Consider the following 21,882-nt stretch of genomic DNA (forward strand, 5'->3'; position numbering starts at 1 on the left):
CTTTCCCGGTAAATGATTATCGGAGCAACCGCCACGATACAATAAAAAAGAATATCGCGAGCGGCGCGGCTCTTTGATGGTCTCGTTAACCGGCGATACGGAGCCTCGATTGAGGCCGCAGAGCGTGGCGCTGACACGGGGAAGCGTCTCTTTGGGCGAAGGTCAGGCGTCGCTCCGCGTTTAAAAGGTGAAGCAGCTGTTTTTTCATCCTGGGGAGGCTCAAGAATGGGTAACTCAATCTGCTGAGAGCAGACAGTGTGTGGAGGAGGAAGAGGGGGGGGACATGCATAATGCGATGATGGGTCGCTGCTCTGCCACATAGGTGTTTTAATGAGGGGGAGAAGGGGGCCCACGGCATAGTTTTACTGACCCCTAAAGTTTCATAAGGGGGGGGGGGGTTCTCACCCCTGTGGCCTCGACAGTGAACAGCTGCAGCGCACCCTCTCACTCACCTCGCTCCTCTCACATGACTAATCACAGCCACTCCGCGGGGTTCAGGGCGATATCACAGGGAGGACATGACCGCTCCTCTCCCGGGGAAGTGAAACACACACCCTCGCAACAGACAAGCTCGCTATTGTTCGGGCCCCTCGTTTCATCTGGTCCTACGGAAATAACCGGGGCCGTCAAGATATCAGAGCCCATGCGCCGAGGCTGCTCCGTGTGGGAACCTGCTCTCACTTTTGCATGAGGAACTGGATTAGAGTCTGGAAAGTTTTCAATAATCGCACGTTCAAAACCTTTGTAAAATATCAACTGTAACGTCGCAGGTGTCTCTTACCTCTGCCGTAGAAGTACTTGTGGTAGTAGTACGCTCCGAGGTCGATGTGCTCGATGATGTAGCGTTTGACCTTCTCCCTGTGGATGGGCTGGCTCTCTCGAGGCACCTCCAGGACGGAGACCCCGGCATTGGTGCAGTGGGAGCTCAGAGAGGACTCGAAGGAGCAGCTCTCCGACATGCCACTGTAGTTGGCACTGTTGGCCCTGGAGAGCGAGATCCTCCTCTCGCCCTCGCCACCGATCTCGTTGCGGAAGTGCGGACAGCCCAGCACTAGGCCGTTGCTCTTCCCGTCCCCCTCGTCCGCGTCCAGGTTCTCTTTGGGGTTCAAGTCCTCCCTGCTGCCCAGCGGAGACTCGAACATGGGCGCGTTTCCGCATCCTGCCGCGCTGCCATCGGGGCACCCTGCTCCGGCCATCACTGCTGCCGCCGCCGCTCCGCCTCCGGGCGCCGGGGCCCCGGGGCCTCCGGCTGAGGCGGCCGAAGCCCCCGTGGTGGTGTTCTTCCTCTGGTTCAGGGTGGCTCTGCTCGCCACCGCCTCGCTGATGTTGAAAAGAACACTCTGGACGTCGTAGTGCGCGAAGCACTTTTGGAAGCTGAGCGGCCGCCGGTCGTCCTCCATCGAGAGCCGCAGGGCGTCGCTCTCGCTCTTTATGGTCCGCAACTTCCTGAACAGCGACGTTTCGGAGGACTCCGATTTGAGGCGCCTCATGAAGGAGCGCTCGGGCTCCCGGCTGTAAATGAGAGAGTTGTCGACGTAGTCGTAGCCCGGTATGTGGACTATCTCGCCCCTGGCGATCTGCGCCGCCGTCTGCAGGCTGGGGGACAGGGAGGCATCGCAGCGCAACAGCTCGGGGAAACCCATGGGCGGTATGCTGCGGTGGTCCAGAGTGTCCACCCGGTAGCCCCTGAGCATGGTGAAGAAGCCGTCTACGCTCAGGCCCTGGCGGTCGATGGAGGACGTGCTGCCGTACTCGCGGTGCAGCGAGGCGCCGGTGTTCGGGTTGACGGCGCCCTGGTCCATGACGTCCTCGGAGTCAATGTCGCTGATGGTGACGTCGCTGTTGCTGCGCTGGCGGATGGGGTGTAGACCCTTCAGCGGCGAGTGGCTGAGGAGGTCGCTCAGCGTGTACTTGTCAGAGTATTCTACCTCCAGACAGACCGGCTCGCCTTGCTCCAGTATTCCGTTTTGGAACACAGGTATGACGCTCTGGTAATTCGGCGAAGGCTGTCCGTCCCATCCATCATTCCTCGGCGGCCATTCTGTCACCCTGGCCCTGACGCCCATTTTAGGCATGGCTGGATTGCCATTTGTTTTCCCTGGGCCTTCGGGTTTCCCCTGCATGTTGGGGCCCGGTGGCCCCATGTTGCCATTCAGGGATTTCAGTTTCCTGCTGAATAGCTCCTCTGACTGCATCGCTCTGGAGTATTCTTCTGGGCCTCCCACAGTTCCCACGAGGTTTGATTTGTTATCTGTCGCAGGGCTCAAAATACTCATATCCTGCTGGCAGACTCCTTGAAGAGCAGACTTCCCCTCTTTATTACATCATGCTTTTCTCTCGCTGCTGAGCGGAGGCGGGGCCTCTTTCCTGAGTCGATGGAGCAGCCGTCGTCATAACTCACAGAAGGCGGCTGGCACGACAATCAGCACATAGTATTTGGATGTCAAGGACAAGTGTCGGAGGGGCACAGCGGCGTGGAGTCCTGTCTCACAGCGTGCCGCCGATGCAGAAAGACAGCTGGAAGAGTTGGACCTATGGCAACAACAAAAACAACAACAACAGAAACAACAGAGGAAAACGTTAGAACGTTGCAACAGAGCCATTTTTTGTTGAAAACATAGGAAAAAGCCATTTGTGTTGCTCAAAACGACCCAAAACACAGCACATTCAGTTGTCCTTTAAAGATGATCACACTGCCGAGCTACATTGTGTGTCTTTATCTTGTAATTAAAGAGGTATGTATGGCTGTGTCTGCTTCGGAACAACTGCCGAGCATATCATCGAATACGGCTAATTAGTGCATTTGAGAGGAGCTGGTACCATTATGGGTTTATAACAAGATGGATGTATATCTTTGCCGGTGCCTCTAGCCAATGCCTAACAGATGGCAATGAAGCAAATTACAGCAACAAGGGGCAGATGTTCAGCTAAATGTTCACATGTACCAATATCTGATCCAACCGCCCGCAGCATTATCAAGCTGCAAATTATACGGGGGGGATAGTTTTGCATATTCAACGGCAACGCCACATCGCCTTTTAAATCGGATGTGGTTGGTTAGGAGGGAATCAAACCACGAGCCAGTGAGGTGCACTGGCTATGGCCAACAAAATTGTATTTAATGTAATATAATAAACATTATAGCCACAAATTCCCTGAAATACGGAGCGGCAGTCCATTCTGTTACCCTAACCACAGAAAATAAGTTAGACGGATTTTTATTCATTATCCGGAACATCTTGGGACAGAGGGAAGGAGAACGGAAACGTATGTTGGCTTGTCCTGGAAAGGCGGATTTGTTCCCTTTTGGCTCCTTCAGATGCCTTTCACACTCAGGCGGTTTCCATTTCTTATCCATAATATCTCTGCATACGAACCGCGTGTAGACCTTTTGTTAAACAGGCGCCGGGTTGGATGCGTCTCCTTGTTCCGACTGCGGTGAACGATTCGACACAGACTAAGTAACGCAGACAAAGACTATGCTGTGTGCCGTCGCCAAAAGCCAAAAGGGAAGTGAGCAGCTCCTCATCCATCAATTCCAAACAAAGCTATTAGAAATGCTGTAGGGGTCCAGTTGGGGGTAAGTGACTGAGGTGTGACAACGGGATGAATTCATCTTCTTAGAAACTGGCTTCTAAATGAACGATCACATGACACCGTGTCACAAAGACTACAAGTCTTCCTACGCTGACCTAAATGTTCTGGCCGTGTGGCTGCTCCCTCCCACTACTGCAATTATGTGAAAATCCCCCAAGAGTTACAGAGTGAACCCTCCACATCACAGAGGCACTGGATTGCCAGTTTGGCTTTGCTCCAGTGGAGACGAGAGACGGCGTTATAAAGACATTGCCGCTGCGTGGTTTCGCTCTCTAAGCGTGAAGGACGCAGTCGGGCACGGCCTCCCAAGCTTCGCTTTACATCCTTTCAGAATATATCATGTTCCCGTGCAACTGTTTACATTGTTTTAATATGGATAAGGTGAAGGGTAAACTATTTTGGTATGGAAATGTGGGTCAAATCAAGATTAGCTACAGGCCAGACTAGACCAAAATACACTGGGGAGGACTGGGAGGCACAATGAAGTATGCGTCTCAGCCCGGGCCAGATACAGGTTAATGCATGCATGACCCAAATGTGTATGGATGGATTGATAATGATGCCTCCTCGGTTAGGTTCTGACACTGAGACATTGTGTTGTGTCATGCGAGTGCATAATGTAGCGACAGGGAGTGTTCGGGGGAATAAGTTCAGCCCTTTAGAACTGGAGAGGAATGAATAATGAAATATCTGCCAGGTTGAAGTGGAGCTAACAATGCAAACGCAAAGCCTCCTTTTCAACACAGTCAAAAAAGCGATTTGGGTTTTAATATTTTAACATAAAGCTTTGAACGAATGTGAGAAAGTTACAAATGTGAATTGACCGATTCAATACTTATACAATAAACAATACAATATTACTTGTTTGCTTTGTAAATCATCACCATGTACACCGATGTGTGTGTAAGCAAGGACTGAATCTCTAATCCGAAGTCCATTGTTCTTTGAAAGGGGGGGGGGGGGACGCCTCTTGGATTATTGTGCTACTATATTATTAGTGCCATGAAGAAGTCTTAAAAAGGTCAACATATTTTTTAACCAAATGATTTATTATATCTTCCGACAAAAGTAGTCATTGTTACAGCTTCAGTACACCGGGCTCTGCCTTCTTCTTCTTCTTCTTGTGCGTTTTACGGCGTGTCTCATACCCTCCCCCCTCCGTCCCAGTGCTGCCACGGTATGTGTGAAACGTTCCTGGGTGTAGAGCGCGTGTGGATGGTGAAACATCACTGGCTGCGCCCTGGATTGACCCAGTATGTCAACCAACAATGTGTGAACGAAGCTAACGTCATCCAAAATCCATCTCATGTCTCGTAGTCTGCTGACCGCCGACACCAAATGCCACGACCTGGCCGAAAAAAACAGGCCACTTCACACTCGCAAATAGGGGTAGCGACAGCAAAGTGCGCCACCTGTGCAAACAGCCTCGTCGGTGGGGACGCTCCAACTGGGGCTTTGACGGATGACCGGCGAAGAGACAAACAAAGGAGCTGATGACTGTAACCGCGAAGCGTGACCACACAACAGCGTGAATGAGTTTGAACAGTAGTCACTGACGGGCAGCAATAAATAAACGACACAATGAAGAGATGTAACGCTGTCAACGCCAAAAAAAAAAAAAACACTGTTAGGGGAAAGGATAATTTTGTTGTGTAAAATGGGAGAATTATATATTCAAAATAAATCACAGCTGTGATACAGCAACCTGGGTTCCCCTCAAAAGGCTTTCCAACCTGTTTCATAGTATATATAAACAATTAAAATAAATAGTAGTCTGTTTATTTGCTGACCCTACACAGGGTCAGCAAAGGGTTAGAATGACAGGATAAACCAAAGAACATGGTGGTCTGTGTTTCCCTTTCCTGCCTCCTATTAGCTACTTTCTCTGTGACAGTGATTAATGAACACAGTTGTAACTCGTCTCATTTCACATCCACCCCCCCTCTCTCAAACCAATAGAGAGAGCCACAGGCTACCTGGTCTGCAGAATCCATGATCTCTGTGACCTGAAGGAGGCTGTTTTCTCTCCTTGGCTTTTTGGCCGTGTGTGTGTGTGTGTGTGTGTGTATGCGCGCAAGGGATGCAGCAGATGGAGGGTAGGCGGTCTGCTTTACTAACAGCCCTTTATTACTGGAGTATTATGGGTGTTTAAGACACATGGCCCGGTGAACGGAGCAAAGGAGAGACGAGGAGGGTGAGAACGAGAGAGGAAGAAAGAAGGCCTAATAACAGTAATGAACCCTTTCCCTGTCTTTGACGTGGGCCGGTCCGCCCTTCATCTTGGTTCACCCGGAAAGGAGCAGGTCTGTCAGGTCTTAAAATAATCCTCTGACATTGTGGCCTGATTAAAAGGCCCGGCAGATATTAATATAGGAAAGGTGTACGCTCTCCGTCCAACCGTCCTGTTAAATAACCGGCTGCTGTCGCAGATATTCCACCTGAGCGACGCAACGGTGGCTCCCAGGTAGAATTGGGTTTCTGTCCAAATGTCCCATGTCCATCGGATTGATCAAACTAGGTAGGGTGGCACATCGGGAAATACTTACTACTACTACTATACTGCTCCCAAATGAACAATGCAGCGCCGAATGCTGTATAAATTCACTCACAATGGAAAGATGTTCTATTCGCCTTCAGCGTTGTTTTAAACAGTTCCTGCAAACACATTTTTAACACAAGCCTCCGCTCAAGAGAACACAGCACTTAAGGAAATTATAAAAACGCTGACTGCTCAAAAAGCACGGGCCATGTCAGAAGCCCTTCTAAAAAAATATCCATAGAAGAAATGCCAAATCCTCCACAAGCCTGAATTGTTGACGGCGTGGCTTTAGACCCAAGGTCACGTTTCAAAGCGTCTTGTGAAGCAACAATTTAGTCAATTGTGTGTCGAAATTGCAAAAAGTCACCTGGGTGTCACAATTATGCGAGAAAATAACAACATTTGCATATGTTCAGCCATCAAACGGCGCATCTTACTGTGATTTCACTGCAGGTGCAACCACTGTGCATGACTACGGAATACTATGAACACAGCATTGCGTTACCATTATTCAAAGTATAGCAAAACAAGAGCAAGGTTCTCAAATGAAGCGGTCCTATCTAAGCCCTTTTCCCCACTGCTTGAAAATATCCTCCTGTGACGGACCTGTCACTCCTCAGGGCCAAACGTGTTCGTTTAGCACCCCCAGCCCCCCCACCGCCCGACCCCGGGGGTCAGAGTGGGGGGGTGAACACAGACCTGTGATTATGGCCAATTACCTTTAATAAAGCTTGGCGTAATAGAGCCACATTAACGCTGCTCTGTTCTCTGCAGGCAGGAAGTCGTAGCTGGCCCTCATCACCCAAGACGTCCCGACCTCCGGGGGCCGAGGCCGAGCTGCGATGCATTTGCCCTCTTCCTCCCCGCAGCCAAATTGGGGAGGGGGCGCAATGAAGGTTAGAGGCCAAGATGATTACACCAATTTTCCAGCCCATGGACTTCGTCATAAAGTGAGTCAGGCGGCATGAGATGAGAAGCAGATTCACAAGTCTCTCTCGGTGCCTTCAGATCCCCCCCCCCACCCCCCCGTTTGTTTGGGTTTCCTGGTCACCTGCCATGAGCCGATCTGTAATTGCAGTCTGCAGCCAGTCAGACACTCCGATGTGTCACACCTCGTTCACCGCTGACACGGAGGAAGGAAGGAAACCCGAGCAGAAAGACGGCGGACCTGACGGCGCGTCGCTCACGCTTCACTGCCCCCCCCCGCCGCGTGATACCTCGCTAAACTCGCAACGAAAACAATGAATCACATTCCATGTCACATCGCACTCCAGTACCATGGCATTCAGGGCCCCGCGGTTTCAGGGCTCGGTCCTCCGAGGGGTTGCTTTTCCAACGACGTGTGCGCCTGGTTTACAATCCTCTATTGGGAGCAGCTGTTCCAGAACCTCGCGGTGGGAATCGGACGAGGCGCACGCAATGGTTTAGTGCAAGAGCGATATTAAATTCATCCCATCTTCTGTCGAGGAAGGCGGGGCGGACTGCAATCAGACGCGGGCATCTCGGCTCTGATGGAAACACTTGTGTTTCTGCTTCACTGGAGCGATTCTTTACCTTAACTGGTTCCAAACGTTAGGAAGAGAAGTGGTGAAGTGGGGGAGGAGTAACAAAAAAAAAAAAGCAAAAAGCGTGGGAGTTTTGCCAGCCCTTGCTCAAAAGACATTTGTGCCATTAAACCACAGAACCAATTAATTGGGCAATGTTATCCTTGAGAGTTCACGACTGGGGCCTGGGAAACCAGTCATGCCATCTTCCCCGAGTGCCTCCGTAAGCAGAAAGGAAACCTGGCTGTTGGTGCAAGTGCGTCTTTGTGTGTGTGCGTCTCTGTGTGCGTGTGTGTGTGGCTCTGAAAGGATGGACCAAAGAAAACCAAATTCACCATTTAACATCTTCCTCTTTCATCTACCACTCACACAATTCAACCTCACTACAGGGGAGGAATCTACCACCAGCTGAACTTCAAATTAGCACTGATGCTGAAGCCCTGCCATTAATGGCCGAAACCCTCCCCTTCCGTGTACGCAGCGATAACTTCCTACATCTGGGCCGGTAACAACCCAATAATTCGACTCCACCTCCTCTCATTGTGGACCGGACCACCGACCTAACACCCCGATGCGCCCGCGTTGCCTGCAGGGAGCAATGCTGAGATTTTAATGACCAGTGTGAATAGAGGGTCACACCCTCAGTGGGAGGTATGGAAACCAAAAAAATCGAGTTCCAGCTAGCTGCCTTATCGAGCCGGATATGTGGAAACTAACAGCAGAGCACATCTGGCCTCGCTGAGCCTTAAAGAGTCACACGGTGGAGAATTTAACAACATTTATTTAGGAAAAGCTACGAAAAAAAACTACAGAATGAATAAATTATACTTGATTTCAAAAGGCTCTGTGCTGAATCTGGACGTCTAACCCCCTTTTTGTGGAGACATCGGAAATCCTGATGGAGAATGTTTAAATGAGTAGATTTAAGGATGAGCTCCAGCCACAGGGGAGAAGAGACGAGGTGCTGTTGATGCTCGACACAACGCTGACCACGAGCTTGTTGGTTTGTGGAGTGGAAAGATGACTTGTCTTTTTAACAAAGGGGGGGTACATATGGGGAGGGGACAACGTGTCCAAACAGTCTTTTAAGAAGTGCCAAAATGAGGCCCGCCCGCCCCCTTTCATCAAAGGTCTCCCATCGGTCTCAAAACGCAAGAAAGTCCATTCCCCGACACTCACCCGATCTCATCAGTCTTTGACCGTCTGCATATGTGCACTATGTCCCTCAGAGCTAAAAAGAGAAAAGCTTCATACCCACTGACCCTTCAAACATGATCCTCTGCAAACACCTGAGCTCCTGACGACAACACGCGGGACGAGGAGAACACAGAAAAGCCCAAGAAGGGGGAAGAGAAACGATTAGAGGCTTTCTGTTTTCATCTCAGCGCACACAGACCTCAGCTGACCCAGCGGCCCAAGAACAATCAGCAGAAGAGATTAACAAAAAAAAAAAAAAAAGAGGTCAGACAGAAACCGAGTAAACATGCAACCTCATCATCACGGTGCACTGTGGGAAATGTCCAACTTCACTTAATGCCCCAGGTGCTCAGAGTACTGGACAACACGGCCTTTATCAGCCAAGCTCTGCAGTGGATCCAGCAATCATCCTGTAGCACTTCAATAAAAGAGACTCTTTATACTCCTTCTGCATTCGGATGTCTATGACAGAAAATAAAGGAGGTTTACCAGAAAACTTTGAAATTTGAACGGCTTTCCACAAAACTCGAGACAGCTGGACTGAGCGGAGGCTCTGCGAGCGTATCAGCTAACCCGAGGTCACTGCCCTCTGGCCACACCTCATCGGTCAACAGTTTGTGCGCTCACATGTAAAAAGTAAAACAAAAGACAGATGATTTGCTTCACCTGAGCTTAGTTTTTTTTTTTTTGGACCAGTGGTTATTTCCGCCTTATCGGCGAGGAGGCTTACGGCAGCATTAGTCTTGTTTTTGCAACACCGGCTGAGTGCACCCTTGAGTGCGCTCTGCTTCGTGCTCCCAGTAGCTCCATTAGGAATGTCTAAATCGCCGGGGTCACCTGAGACCATAGTCCATTTCGCTGGGTTTAGGGACTGCTAAGTATTTTCCCAATGGAAACTGCAAATGGTGAATCTCATTTGCTGCACGGATCGCATAATGTCTACCACATGCTTGGTTACGGACAAAGAAAAACAACGGGGGGGGGGGTGTCTAACAGTAGAAAATGGTTTCAGACACCATGTGAACTAGATGGAGGGGAAATATTTAATCAATTATGTTTATGCTTCTCCACGCTACTGGAAGGCAGATATCCTTCACCTCCGTTTATCTGGAAAGTGGAGTTGAGTAGTTGAGTAGCACCGCGGGATGTTTTGAAGCTACGTATGTCAACGGTTCAAACGTAACATTTTTGTTTCCAAAATAATCAGCGCGTCAGTGGGGCGTTTGGCAGGCTGTGTGCTCAGTATATAGATCCAATACAGATGTTATCGGGCTGCTCGAAGAGAGCCGACTCTTAGCTGACTAAGCAGAGAGAAGAAAAACACAATGTATTTTACGCCTCAGCTGGACTGTTTCTAAAATTCCAATGCCAGACATGCAGATGACTCGTGGATAAGAAGAAAACTCTGGAATGACGACTTCTTCGGGCCATTTACACAATAACCCACAGCGGTCCGTCAAGTGGAAGCTTAGCAGCAGGTATGTTCGCTGACGGTAGCCTCCAACAATGAGCTCGCTGTGCGGCCAAGTTGCGCTGTGGAAAAAGAGCCCCATTGTTCGCACAGAAAAGCCGCCCAACAGTGGTAGAGTTTGCTATGTGTAGGTAGCGCGGGAGGGAGGCCTCCTCCTCCTCCTCCTCCTCCTCCTCTGAAAATGGGAGTCTCCCAACTCGGTCGGCTCTGCCAGCTGGCCACCTGCCCGGCGCCTGCCAGGCAGCACACCGCCATTGTCCTTTTGTTGTTTCGGGGAGGATCTGAGAATTGAAATGGACATAACGGCACAGACATTTTCGTGTCCAGTCGCGTTTGATTGAAGAACAAGCGACGCGAGGGGAAAAGAGGGCGAGTGGGAGAGAGAGAGAGAGAGAGAGAGAGAGAGAGAGTTCTGTTCCTGATCCAAAATAAATGGATATCGGCAAGCGGCACTAATGTTGTTAGTGATGTTGGGTAACATAATCAAACCGGCCTTACACGGGGGCCGTGGCCCATTCGGGTCTTGCACCCAGTAGCTCCTCTGATGCTCCCAACAGAAGGAGGCCGTGTTTGATCCTGGCTGCTCCAGTGGAGCCCCGCACTCGCCGTGGACCATCTGTCCCCCGAACCCGGCCGAGCCGCCACGGGCCCTCTGCTACTACGGGGGAACAGAACGGGTGGCGCAGGTTGACGTCTCCAGAATAGACCAACACTTATTTCCATCCGCACACCCCCCCCCCTCCCCTCCACTACTCTTCACTCTGCAGCCGCCGTACCAATGACAGCCCGTCAGCAGAGCGCACTCTCACGGAGGGGGAGGGGAGATGGTGGTGGAAGGAGGACAAGGAGTAAAATGGGTGAGAAGAGCGCTCTCGTGCTGTTAAGAGTTGCAAAGAGTTTGGATCGAACGCCGAGGTCAGCCGGAGTCCACGTCGTCACATTATCGACTCAACGGAGGAAGTGAGCGGTGTGACACCGTCAACAGTCGATAGCCAACACACTAACGCGCGTCATCAAGGGGGCGGGACTCAAAAGCTCCCCGAGGGGAATCTCTCACTCCTTCTCTGGCGCTTTTTAAAAAGTTTTATCTTCTCACACTTTGGAAATCAGGGAGCGATGCGGACAACTCAGACTCTGGGGCAGGATCCGCAGGTTTAGTCGAACCGAACATGCGAGGGGGGGAAGGGGGGTTCCCCAGAGACAGCACAAGCTAGACCTCCCAGACACAACATTGTTGGACGCTTCTTCTGCGAGCAAAGTTGAGGTTAAAATGCATGTGTAACTACAGGTCCTCCTAAAAAGGTATGACATGAAAACCAACATCAGGCATCAGCCGCTGCCGTACTTACCTGATTAAGAGAGTCCTTTTTCATCAGAGCCACAAATCCTAATGGCAGAGGACTCAAAGCCCCGTGAGCCACAGTGGTAATGAGCCCCGCTGTAGAGATGCTATCCAAGTGCATTAAATCCATCAGCCACTTGTTGAGAGGAATCCGCCACACTCCACGGCAGAGAGCCTCAGAAAGTTAACACCGACCCTTCCTTCTGCTCCCGTGCCCAAAGACCAGTATGGGGAGAACACGGAGAGAGAGATGGAGGAAAAACAGCGTAAAAGCAAAATTGGGGGGGTCACTTCAGTAAAATGCATACAGCTGCCCCCTTAACACACACACACCCTCCCCCGTTACAAAGCCACCAACCGAATGAATGGCACTGCAACATTAGCATATGTAAAGGAAAGTAGGTGGCTGTGCTGGGGGGTTTGGAGGGGGGGGGGGGGTAACGTTGGGTGTTATGGGGGTGGGCCGTGACATTCAGAGCTTCTTTGGCTGATAGGAAGCACAAGAAAAAGGAAGGCCCGGGGGGTCGGAGGGAGAGGGGGGGGGGGGGGGACTATTGTTCCTGGGAAAAGATGCCCGGGTCAAGCCTGTGACCTTCCAAGTTTTTCGCAACGGCTGACATTTGTAGCGAGGGGTGGGGGGGGAACCCACTTATCCGCTCTAAACTGCAGCTTGGTACGAAGGTCTCTCCGACAAACTACGACCATCATCACCACAGTGAGATAAGAGGAGCTGGACTGGGGGGGGAAACGGCACTGCTTTCAGGAACCCATAATCCCTCTCGCCTAATGCCACATGCTGAGCTTGCAACACCTTCAGCCGTGGCCAGAGAAACAGAAAGGAGGGAGGCAGAGAGAGAGAGAGAGAGAGAGAGAGAGAGAGGCTGCAACGGTCATAAGAGGAAGGAAGAAAAAAATGTGCCTGCAGGGCGGTAAATAATAAGCGAGGGAGGTCCATTTAAAAAAGGTCACAACTCGCACTGCAAAGGCCTGGAGACGAGGAAGCAAATGCACAAAATCCTCAGTGCGACTTTCAGCTTCTTTTTTTCGATTACATATAAAGACTTTTTAGTTCCAATTTTCCACTTCTGCAAACACAAGTCAGCTGTCCGTGAGCTGGGCTCCATGTGGCGGTCAAACCAAACGAGACAAAAGCAGTCATTTGTTCAGCTGCTTCAGGTCAGCTCGGAGCGACGTGGACTAGTCCAAGCAGACGTGGGACATGGGGATCGGTGGCTAATAAAAAAATAAAAATAACCCACTGGGGCACATCTAAGTAAACTACAGCATGACCGACGCTAAAAGCTACACTTACCGGGTTGTGACTGTGTGCGAGTGTGCTCACGGTGAAGCCGTTTTCTGAAACCTCCCAAGCCACATCAAGGCTAAATAGGGAGCTACTCTGAGGGGGTGAATTGCGTTTTGATGATAGATTTATGCAACATAGTAGAGTTTCAGGCAGCTTAATTGGAGGAACACTAAAAACAGTGTCATTGAAACCGCTTCCTGATGACTGCTCTGCTCCGCCCCGTGTCTGCTTGGAGGTAGGAGCATGTTAATAGCAGGAAATGACAGACTTTAATCAGGCTGAATGAATGGCACCAAGTGCAGGTCTTTGTGCCACATTCGGCTTTGATCTCGCCTTCTGCAGGCAGCTTCTGGGCTTTTGATTCGAGTTGTTTGGAAGTTGTGGGGTGTTATTTGAAGAGTGGGAAGCCCCAGGAGGTAACACTTAGGAGTTCTTGTCACTGCATCCCAGCAAAACAGACAAACTATTCATCGGCCTACACACATCTGCATTCGGGCCGGCAGGGAGGCACACAATCCCCAAAAAGCGCTGGTCGTTTGCACGTAGACGTCCGGGTCTGATGGGTAATTTACATACCAAGGGTAGTCATTACACAAGCGGATACACATGCTAAACGGCCAACATCCACAAACACTAGATAAAAATCTCTCAAAAGGCAGCGCAGTGTTGTGTCCGATTTTTCAAAACAATATACCGATTGTCATCTCACTCAGTAGGATTAAGAGGAGATTAACTTTTCTCAAATCTCTTAAGAAGAGGAAATGATTTAGCTTTGGATTGAGATGGGTGCACAAGACAGGGGCAAATTACCGGTGTAGTTTACGTTTAACGGAATAGGTTTTATTCCGGACAATAAGAGCGTTTGCTTTCAGGCCGAGAACAATGAACATGTGTTTTGGGATGTCCAAACGCAAGAGGACAGCTCGAGGTGGATTTGTCAATGCGCCCCAGACGTCTTGAGGAGGAAGCGTTGAGACCCGACGGCCCACAGCACATTCGGTCTGGGCCTGATGTTAAATCACACCCTCTCAGCTATGTGGTGGAGCCTATTCTTTCTAGGGAAAACAAAACAACTTCCTACAATCAACCTGGAAAAGAAATCAGAGTCCAGCTCTGCGTGGGGGTGTGGGAACCACTGAGCCGCACGTCCCAATTACAGTACAGGCCAAAAAAGCAATATTTGATCAAGCACTCAAGCTTCTGGGGGGGCATTTAATCATCCCCCAAGAACAGAATGTACCTGTGACGGCTTAAATCACGAGGGTGTGAGCATGTGACACATTTGCTGTCCGGTGTGTTTTTGTCCTGCTGATAACGGCGGGGTTCTTCTTAGTTATGCAGAGAGGAAGAGGAGCCGTTTAGGGAAATGGCCTGTTCCTCCCGCAGAGAGGAAGCGAGGCAAAGCAGCTGGCAGGCAACAGGCAGGCGCGGCATCACTCCTACTCCTCCTCCTCCACAACCACCACCCCCCCCTCCTCCTCCTCCACCTTCTCTCACTTTGTTCACTATCTGTTGTCTGAATTCATCAGAGTAGGAGGCTGAGCTGCCCCCCCCCCCTGCCCCCCACATGCCACTCCATCCACAGTGGGGGAAGAGAGTGAGCGGGAAGGGGTAGCGGGCACATGAGGTGAGGGGGCGGAGAGTAAACAACGGCTTCGCATCCCTCCATGTTGTTGCTAGGAGAGGCAACTTTTTCCGCATTTGACAGCCTTGAGTGATCGCAGACCTCCTCTCGCCACAGACGGAAACTTAAAAGAAGGGGAAGGAGCGTTGCAGAGAGCAGAGGAGAGAGAGGAGCGGTGATCTGATGAATACATGGTAACACGTTTTAGTTTAAAAGCCTATAAAAGGGAAACCAAGATGATCTCAGAGCAGTTCAGACCGTCCAGGGATAAAGATTTTAGGCATCACGATTAATCCAGCTGAATATGCATATATATTACTCAAATTGAACATCACTACATATCTACCTATCGGCATGTTAAACCGATGAAAGCAAATGAACGCCTAAAAGGTTGGGGCCAGAGTTTCAAAACCACAGCGCTGTTCGAACAGCTTTATCTCGGTTCGTACCTGATAAAGCAACCTTCATTTCCGCTGCTGTGATCACACTGCAGGCCAGGCAGACTAATGGACTCATTTTTTAACGGTACATCGCCATCGGCCCATTGAGGATATCTTCAGTAGTTGACTGCTGCTATTTGGCAGGTCTCTTTCATTACCTGCGAGCTTGTGATTAGGATCCCGTGAGAAAGCTCCAGAAGCAGAGCTCCAGCTCGACCACCACCACAAACCTACAAAATCTATCCTGGCATAAGTTGGCAGACACCAATAGATCCGGCTCGGCAACACTGAAGACACCCTCCATCCATAGGGTAGAGAATAAGCTGGGGGGGTTTTTTCATCGCAGGGGCTAAAATTAGCACGTGAAAAATAATCACTGCAAGTTTGGCAGAGGAGAGAGTGCTGGGTGCCAGATCAGGGACGCTGCTGCTGTGCGGATGGGAGCAGGCAGTCAAGAAGCGAAAGAAAAGTTGACTACCGGATATGACATTGTGCTCAGCAGTACGGGCGGTTGCCAGTGGGTTTTCTAGATGACCAGAATGCCGGGTTAGAGCTGGTCCGTTACAGTGCAAACAAACCGTTTATATACTGTAGGTGTGGCGTGTAAGGAGCAACAAAAGCCGGCCTTATTCAGAAACACCTAACTAACGATAACAAACAGGATAGAGTATCCTTCACCCACGTGAAGTCCGTGGCCATCTGGAGTGTACGTTCCAGTGCAGCAACTTCCTCCGGTAATTAATGAAGTCCTCCAAAGGGAACGGTCTGATTAAGTGAAAAGTCTTCTCATTCTCCAGAGGCTTTTTTACCGGAGCTCAGAGAGAAATCGCTCCGATATAGAATTCCTAAGAAGTAGGCGGCCACCGGTTTGTCATGCAGCTGGCATCTCTTTTATGGAGTCACTTTCCAAAGCTCCCCCCCAACCCCCACCAGCCCAAAAGTGGCATCAAAAACATCTGTTCCCAGAGCAGCCGCCCACACAAGAGATTGCATATGTAGGCTACGACCAACATGCAAATGTAGACTATAAAAACCTCAGACAGCCCAGGGTGGGACAGTTAAGACAACAACATGTCAAACGTCACAGAGGGGAAAAGAGGACAGAGAAGCGACCAGGAGAGACATGGAGTGGTGGGATTAAAACCTGGAAAAGTGATACAATATATATGTATATATTATAGCGGAGGATTACAGTACAATGTAATTGTGAGCCAGTGTGGTGAAGGGCGATGCAGTGATTTAAACACCCGGCCAGCAGACTTTGACCTGCATCGCGTCCAAAGCAGTTCCGCTGGTGGAGGTGCCCGATGGAGCTGGCGCAGCTATATTTGGGACGCAGTGTCCGGGACGTATGGGATGCCCTAAAGCACTCACGGCAGCCTAAAACACAGGGCATCATTAAAAGGTGTGTTCGCTCGAATCCAGTCTGCGGCCCTATAAAGTTAGCGAGGGGAGAGAGAGAGAGAGAGAGAGAGTCCAAGTTATTTCCATTCCCTCACCCCGTTTATGGAAACATTATTGGAGCATGGTTCTGTTCTCACGGAGGCGAAAAAGATTCATGGAGTGAGTGCGAGGCACAGGAGGGAGTGGAGGAGGAAAAAGAAGGCGGGACCCCAGGAATGTTGTTTTTAGTCGTTTTCTCTGGAAAGGACCTCACTCCGTGTGTGTCCCTCATTGTGTATCCATCCCGAGCATCGGGCCTTATTGAGAAAACCCCTCTGAAAGGCAGGCGGCCAGGGTGACACGGCTTTTCCCCCCTTTAACACGTTCAGCCCTGCGCCCCGTGAGCGAGGGATTACTGCCGCCGATAAAAACACGGGCCAAAAAGAAAAACAGTACATCTGTTCCTCACATTTGCATCTCTTTGGTTGATTGCCACTTGACTCGATGGAAAGCGAACATTGTCAGTCAGCCGTGAGAAACCCACCCCGTCAATGAGGCCCTTTTATTTCCTCTTCCACCCTTTGGTTGCTTGAGCCAGGGCACATCACAAGGAGCAGCTTGCACAAAAAAACACAATCTGTCAAGTTGGAGGCCGACGGGGGACACTTTTATTCGCCCTCATCAGTTTCTATTTACTCAGTGTTCTCGGGAGCAGAAAAGGGGGCCGAGTGCAATTCTAGGACGCCGCAATGCGCGCCATTCAGCGGCTCTAATTGCAGAGTGAGGGGAATTTTGAACATCTCTCGCATTGAGGCTTGACAGCTGCAGCTGGCATGGCATGCGGTGGGTGTGTTACAGGGAGGCGTGGCGGCTGAAAGGGTGTCAGGGACTAACCCCCGAGCCCCCACAAATCCATGCTCAATTGTACATTGATCGATACAATCGATGACCTAACACACCAAAGCATCATGGGGTGGGGGGGCTCTAGAATTCGCTTTCTTCTCGGCCCCCACCCGGTAGAACAAATACTTAGATCACATTGATTGAGAGAGGACACAGATGTCATTAAAAACATAATCAAGTTTTAAAGCTACACTACGTGCACCAACGAACAGGCCGCACAGGGAAAGGTGATTGGTTTAGGAAGGGAGGCTTGTGGATGCCTCCACATCTTCCCCCTCTTGTTACTTCCACTATCTTACCATCCCCCTTCTCGAATGCTAAATATGGGAAAGTGTCCAGGGAGATGAGCGGTGATGAATTCATCCCTTTTAACAGAAGCCAAGTGCACTGAGCCGCCCTGACACGAGAGGCCCCCTGCGATAGAGTGGCCTTTGACCTTTAGAACTGATCGAGGCCGACGATCTGATGAGTGTCCCTTATTATTGGTGTGGGGTATAACCCTCCTCCCCCACCAATAATGAGAGGTTGGAGAGGTTGATAAACAACAAATAGTTACTGCGTCTTGCAGCATTTCCTCAGAGACCATAATGGTGAATTCACATGGAAGTATGTTGACATTAATATTTTAACATATATTAATAAGACATAAAACGAGCATAAAAGAACGTACCAAAGAAAATATGTGCAAAGGAAGGTGCCGGTCTTCAATTCACTTTGTCCAACTTTACCACAGAATCCCAAATAAGCAAAGGTTTCCTTATTTTTCACGTCCCTATCTCCAAACTGCAGCAGGCTTTGAAGAATGCCATTAGGATGGACGCGCTCACGCTGGCAGCTGTTCCAACACACACTCAGGGGTCACTGGGCCGGCAAAATCAAGAAGAAAACCTCGCTTTCATTTGAGTAGCCTGGATTTCAAACGCAGTGTTGTATCCAGCAGCGTTTGGTCGGACCCAAGGGCCGTGGCTATAAATAAAGTCTTAGTCAGTCTGCCTGCTTAATGTGTGTGTGTGTGTGTGTGTCAGAGAGAGAGAGAGAGAGAGAGAGACTCTCTTGGCATTTTTTGGATTGACCTTGGATGAATATGAAATATTTCAATTGCCAGCAATAACGACAACAGTTTTACCAGTGCGGGACTCAAGCGGACACACTTTGGTGGCTAAGTGCGGTGTGTGTTATCAGCATCTATGAAAAAATTGTACCCGGCAGTGTAAAATTGGGCCGCGGGCGCGTTGTTGGTTCTGCAATAACAGAAACCCTGAGGTGGCACAGCAGCACTAACAGAGCAGGACTCACCGGGGCTTTGCTGCAGCAGAGTCTGGGGAAATGAACAAGGAGAGGGGGGGGGGGGGCTCCCCATGGACCCCAGAACCCCCCCCCCCCCCCCCCCCCCCGCCCCGCCCCCTGCCCTTGGTGAAAATTAAACAAAATGACAGGAAACAATTAACCTACACTCATTTGTCTCTTTACACTCCCCCTTGAAAATGTGAAATGTCGGCGCCTGAGAGAGCGGCTCTCCGTGTGTGACCTGAAATCTGTGTTTACGTTCACGTCACTAACCCGATTATTGCCGGCTTTCTGCAGTGACCAGATTTCTGTCCGAGTCATGTAAACGGAAGACGTTTCCTTTTGGGATCGAGATAAATCTGGTTAACCCAGCAAGATTTCTGCAGAAGAAAGCTGAATTCTTGGCTTACACTGGACTAGTGTGTGTGTGTGTGTGTGTGTGTGTGTGTGTGTGTGTGTGTGTGTGTGTGTGTGTGTGTGTGTGTGTGTGTGTGTGTGTGTGTGTGTGTGTGTGTGTGTGTGTGTGTGTGTGTGTGTGTGTGTGTGTGTGTGTGTGCGCGCGCGCTTATCAGGCGTGAAAACCGCAAACGCAGGCGTAGAGGAAAGAAAGAAAAGGACTCGTTCAAAGCAAGCAAATATGTTACAAGATAACTCCATCGGCGTTGACCTCTGACCTCTGGTGTTTGCAAATGGTCTCGAGATAGACGAGGGCGGCGTGCTGACACAACTGCTCCAGTGGTCAGATAGGCAGCACCTGGCTGCGTGCTCCTCTCGTTCCGGCTCCTCCGGTGCGGTTTACATTGGAGAGACGTTCCGAGGGGCTTCCAGTAAATACAGCCCGGGGCGCGGTAGGATTTGTTTGGATCCTTACGCGGCGCCTGGGACACCGCTCACTTGACTGGGTTACGCAACAATCCTTCTATTTGTTAAAGTCAGCAGACCCATAACAGGGCTAGCATTCAGTGTCAAGTGTGCTCTTCCCCCATCGGCTCTGAACCCCGACCCGACCCCCCCCGTCGCCATCCATTCCCGGGGGATGACCTTCCACCGCGTCAGAGAGCGGTTGATCTCTTCATCGTTGACAGGCAAGTGTGATTACAAAAGCGAGATAAAAGAAGAAGAAAAATAAAAAAATCAGGCCACTGTCCCCCTGGATCATTATCCGCCAACAACGGCCTTTACAACTCGCTTAAAAGTAAGGCTCGTAAAAAACGATGTCACAGAGGGGAAGAAGGAGAAACAAGGGAGACGCAATACACTCGCACGGCTTGGAATTAGCCGCGTTCTGCTGGGACGGTGCTCCTGAAACGCATCGCGCCGCCACCCAGAGTAAGAGAAGCCGGGCCAATCGCCAGCAACTCCCTTATCCCAGACCGTTCTGAAACAGTCACAGAGAGTCAAAAGAACAGGCCCAATGCAACATGGTGCACAGACATTTGTGCTTTGGCGAGAGAGCGCGGCGTTGCTCAGATATAATGCAGTGCATAATTCAAGAATTACTATGCCAACTGTACCCGGAGACGATAATATTATGCGTCAATGATATGAGAAGGAAGTTTCATTTCAAACGAAACAGTGCTGTAGAAAGATGAAGGGGTAAAGAAAAAAGAAGAGAAAAACGGTTTGGCCTCATCAACGCTTTAATGACTTTGACGGTTCAGAAACAAAATCTGACTAATGCATTAAATCTCACCACCATTAAGAAATTAAGCAAATTGCGAGAGTTCTGTTAGACATTTGGGACTCCCAGTGTACCCACATACTTTTCCGCGAACCATCGCCGTCTGATTTATGGATTCGTGGGAACACAAACAATGACATCCAAAAAGAGACTTTATCACAATTGATAAAAGGGCTTGTTTAGCACAAAGTTCCTTCCTGAAAAAAGGCGCACGGACAGAAAACATTCCTGTCGGTACTGTCCACAAAAGCAGGAACACAAAGCAGCCTCGGTGAAAACCGCAAAAGGGCCCTTCTGGGGTTTGGATTCTTAGTTCCTTTTATTTGTTATACTTTAATGAAATTAGGCTTAAGGGAACCACCTCACAGGGTACTAGATAATACAGGTTTTCAAGTCGGTTCGACGAATTTCCACTGCATTCTACGGCACCGCTCCACTCACTCTTTTTGGGGGTCTTCCATTAGAACTAGTTCTTCTTACTAATTGGCCAGAGAGATCCTCATTGGCCTATCATATTCATATATTATTCAAGTTGACGCAATGTTTTTTCTTCTCCGTTTGTTTCTCCCCCCCCTCCCCTGATGAAAGAAATCGCTGAGAGGCAGAAGATGATGTTGAGGGCTGTGGTGAAATCAGGAAAAATACTAAATAAACTAAAAGGACCCTGCAACAAAGTTCAGTCCAAGTCAACCAGAGATGAACAGCGCACACGCGCACACACACCCCTTCATGGCACATCTGTCATGGCTCTGCTTCATTTAACTTGTTAATTAAAATCCACCTCTATCAGATACGAGACGCTTTAAAACAACTGGTGCGATGTCCGTTTGCTCCTCGGCTCGCCAGGGTCAATCCGCCAGGACAAGGACACAGATGTTTGCGAGGGGGGAGGGTTTGGCTGGTATTGTTCTACATTTTCATACAAAAGGCTTCATTTACTGTTTTCTGATCTCCGTTTACAAATATAAATAGACAGTGAAATACACAATCGCAGCGATATTACATGAATTGAATGTGTAATAATTCCATCCGTCTCGTCCAACCATCCGATTAAACTCCCTATTTACTCACTATCTTATGTTTTCAGTGGAAGGCAGGCTGAGGCTGGGTATTGGTTTGTTTACATGCTATGCTGTACATTGTTGGTTTATTTACCCCTTCTTATTGTATCAAATTTGTGATGGCATTGGAAATTCCATACCTGGCCCAGGTGTTGCTGCATGAATGAACAGACAGAGGCGCAGACAGTGTGATGGCATGCAGACAGGACTGAGTCACTCACACCCAGGCCTGTCTGCCTATTCAAACAGGCCCATTCTCTTTTCGCTACAGTAGGAAGGAGGTATGCACATCGGCATTAAACCAAAGCCCTTCTTATCTCCCATTGGAGGCTGGCTGTGCCCACAGAGGTCAGCTGTCTCGATTGTCTGGGCCCGCTGAAGGGAACACACACACCGGGTTAACCCCGCGGGTCACGACTGGTCCTTGGACCCAGCGGCAATCGGGTTAATGACTGGCCGGCACTGATTCTCTCCACCGTGGACCGGTGACACGTAGACAAAACATAC

General features: G+C 49.9%; 1 protein-coding gene across 8 annotated transcripts in view; it reads right to left on the bottom strand.

Annotated features, from left to right (window-relative positions):
- The window catches only part of LOC119214223 (signal-induced proliferation-associated 1-like protein 2), a 102,681-nt gene that overhangs the window by 76,137 nt on the left and 4,662 nt on the right, over window positions 1-21,882 (bottom strand). For 6 of the 8 annotated variants that reach the window (XR_009957226.1, XM_037465851.2, XM_037465848.2 and 3 more), the window contains exon 2: window positions 782-2,532. Coding sequence is in view for 7 of the 8 variants with exons in the window: in XM_037465851.2 (XP_037321748.2) it covers window positions 782-2,276 (1,495 nt within the window). In the remaining variant the exon portion in view is untranslated. Of the gene's footprint in view, window positions 1-781; window positions 2,533-7,413; window positions 7,626-11,697; window positions 11,719-21,882 lie in introns of those variants that run through there. The other 2 variants (XM_037465846.2, XM_037465845.2) reach the window with 2 other exon arrangements.

The sequence above is a fragment of the Pungitius pungitius genome, chromosome 13 (genome assembly GCF_949316345.1).
Source record: "Pungitius pungitius chromosome 13, fPunPun2.1, whole genome shotgun sequence".
NCBI lineage: Eukaryota > Metazoa > Chordata > Actinopteri > Perciformes > Gasterosteidae > Pungitius > Pungitius pungitius.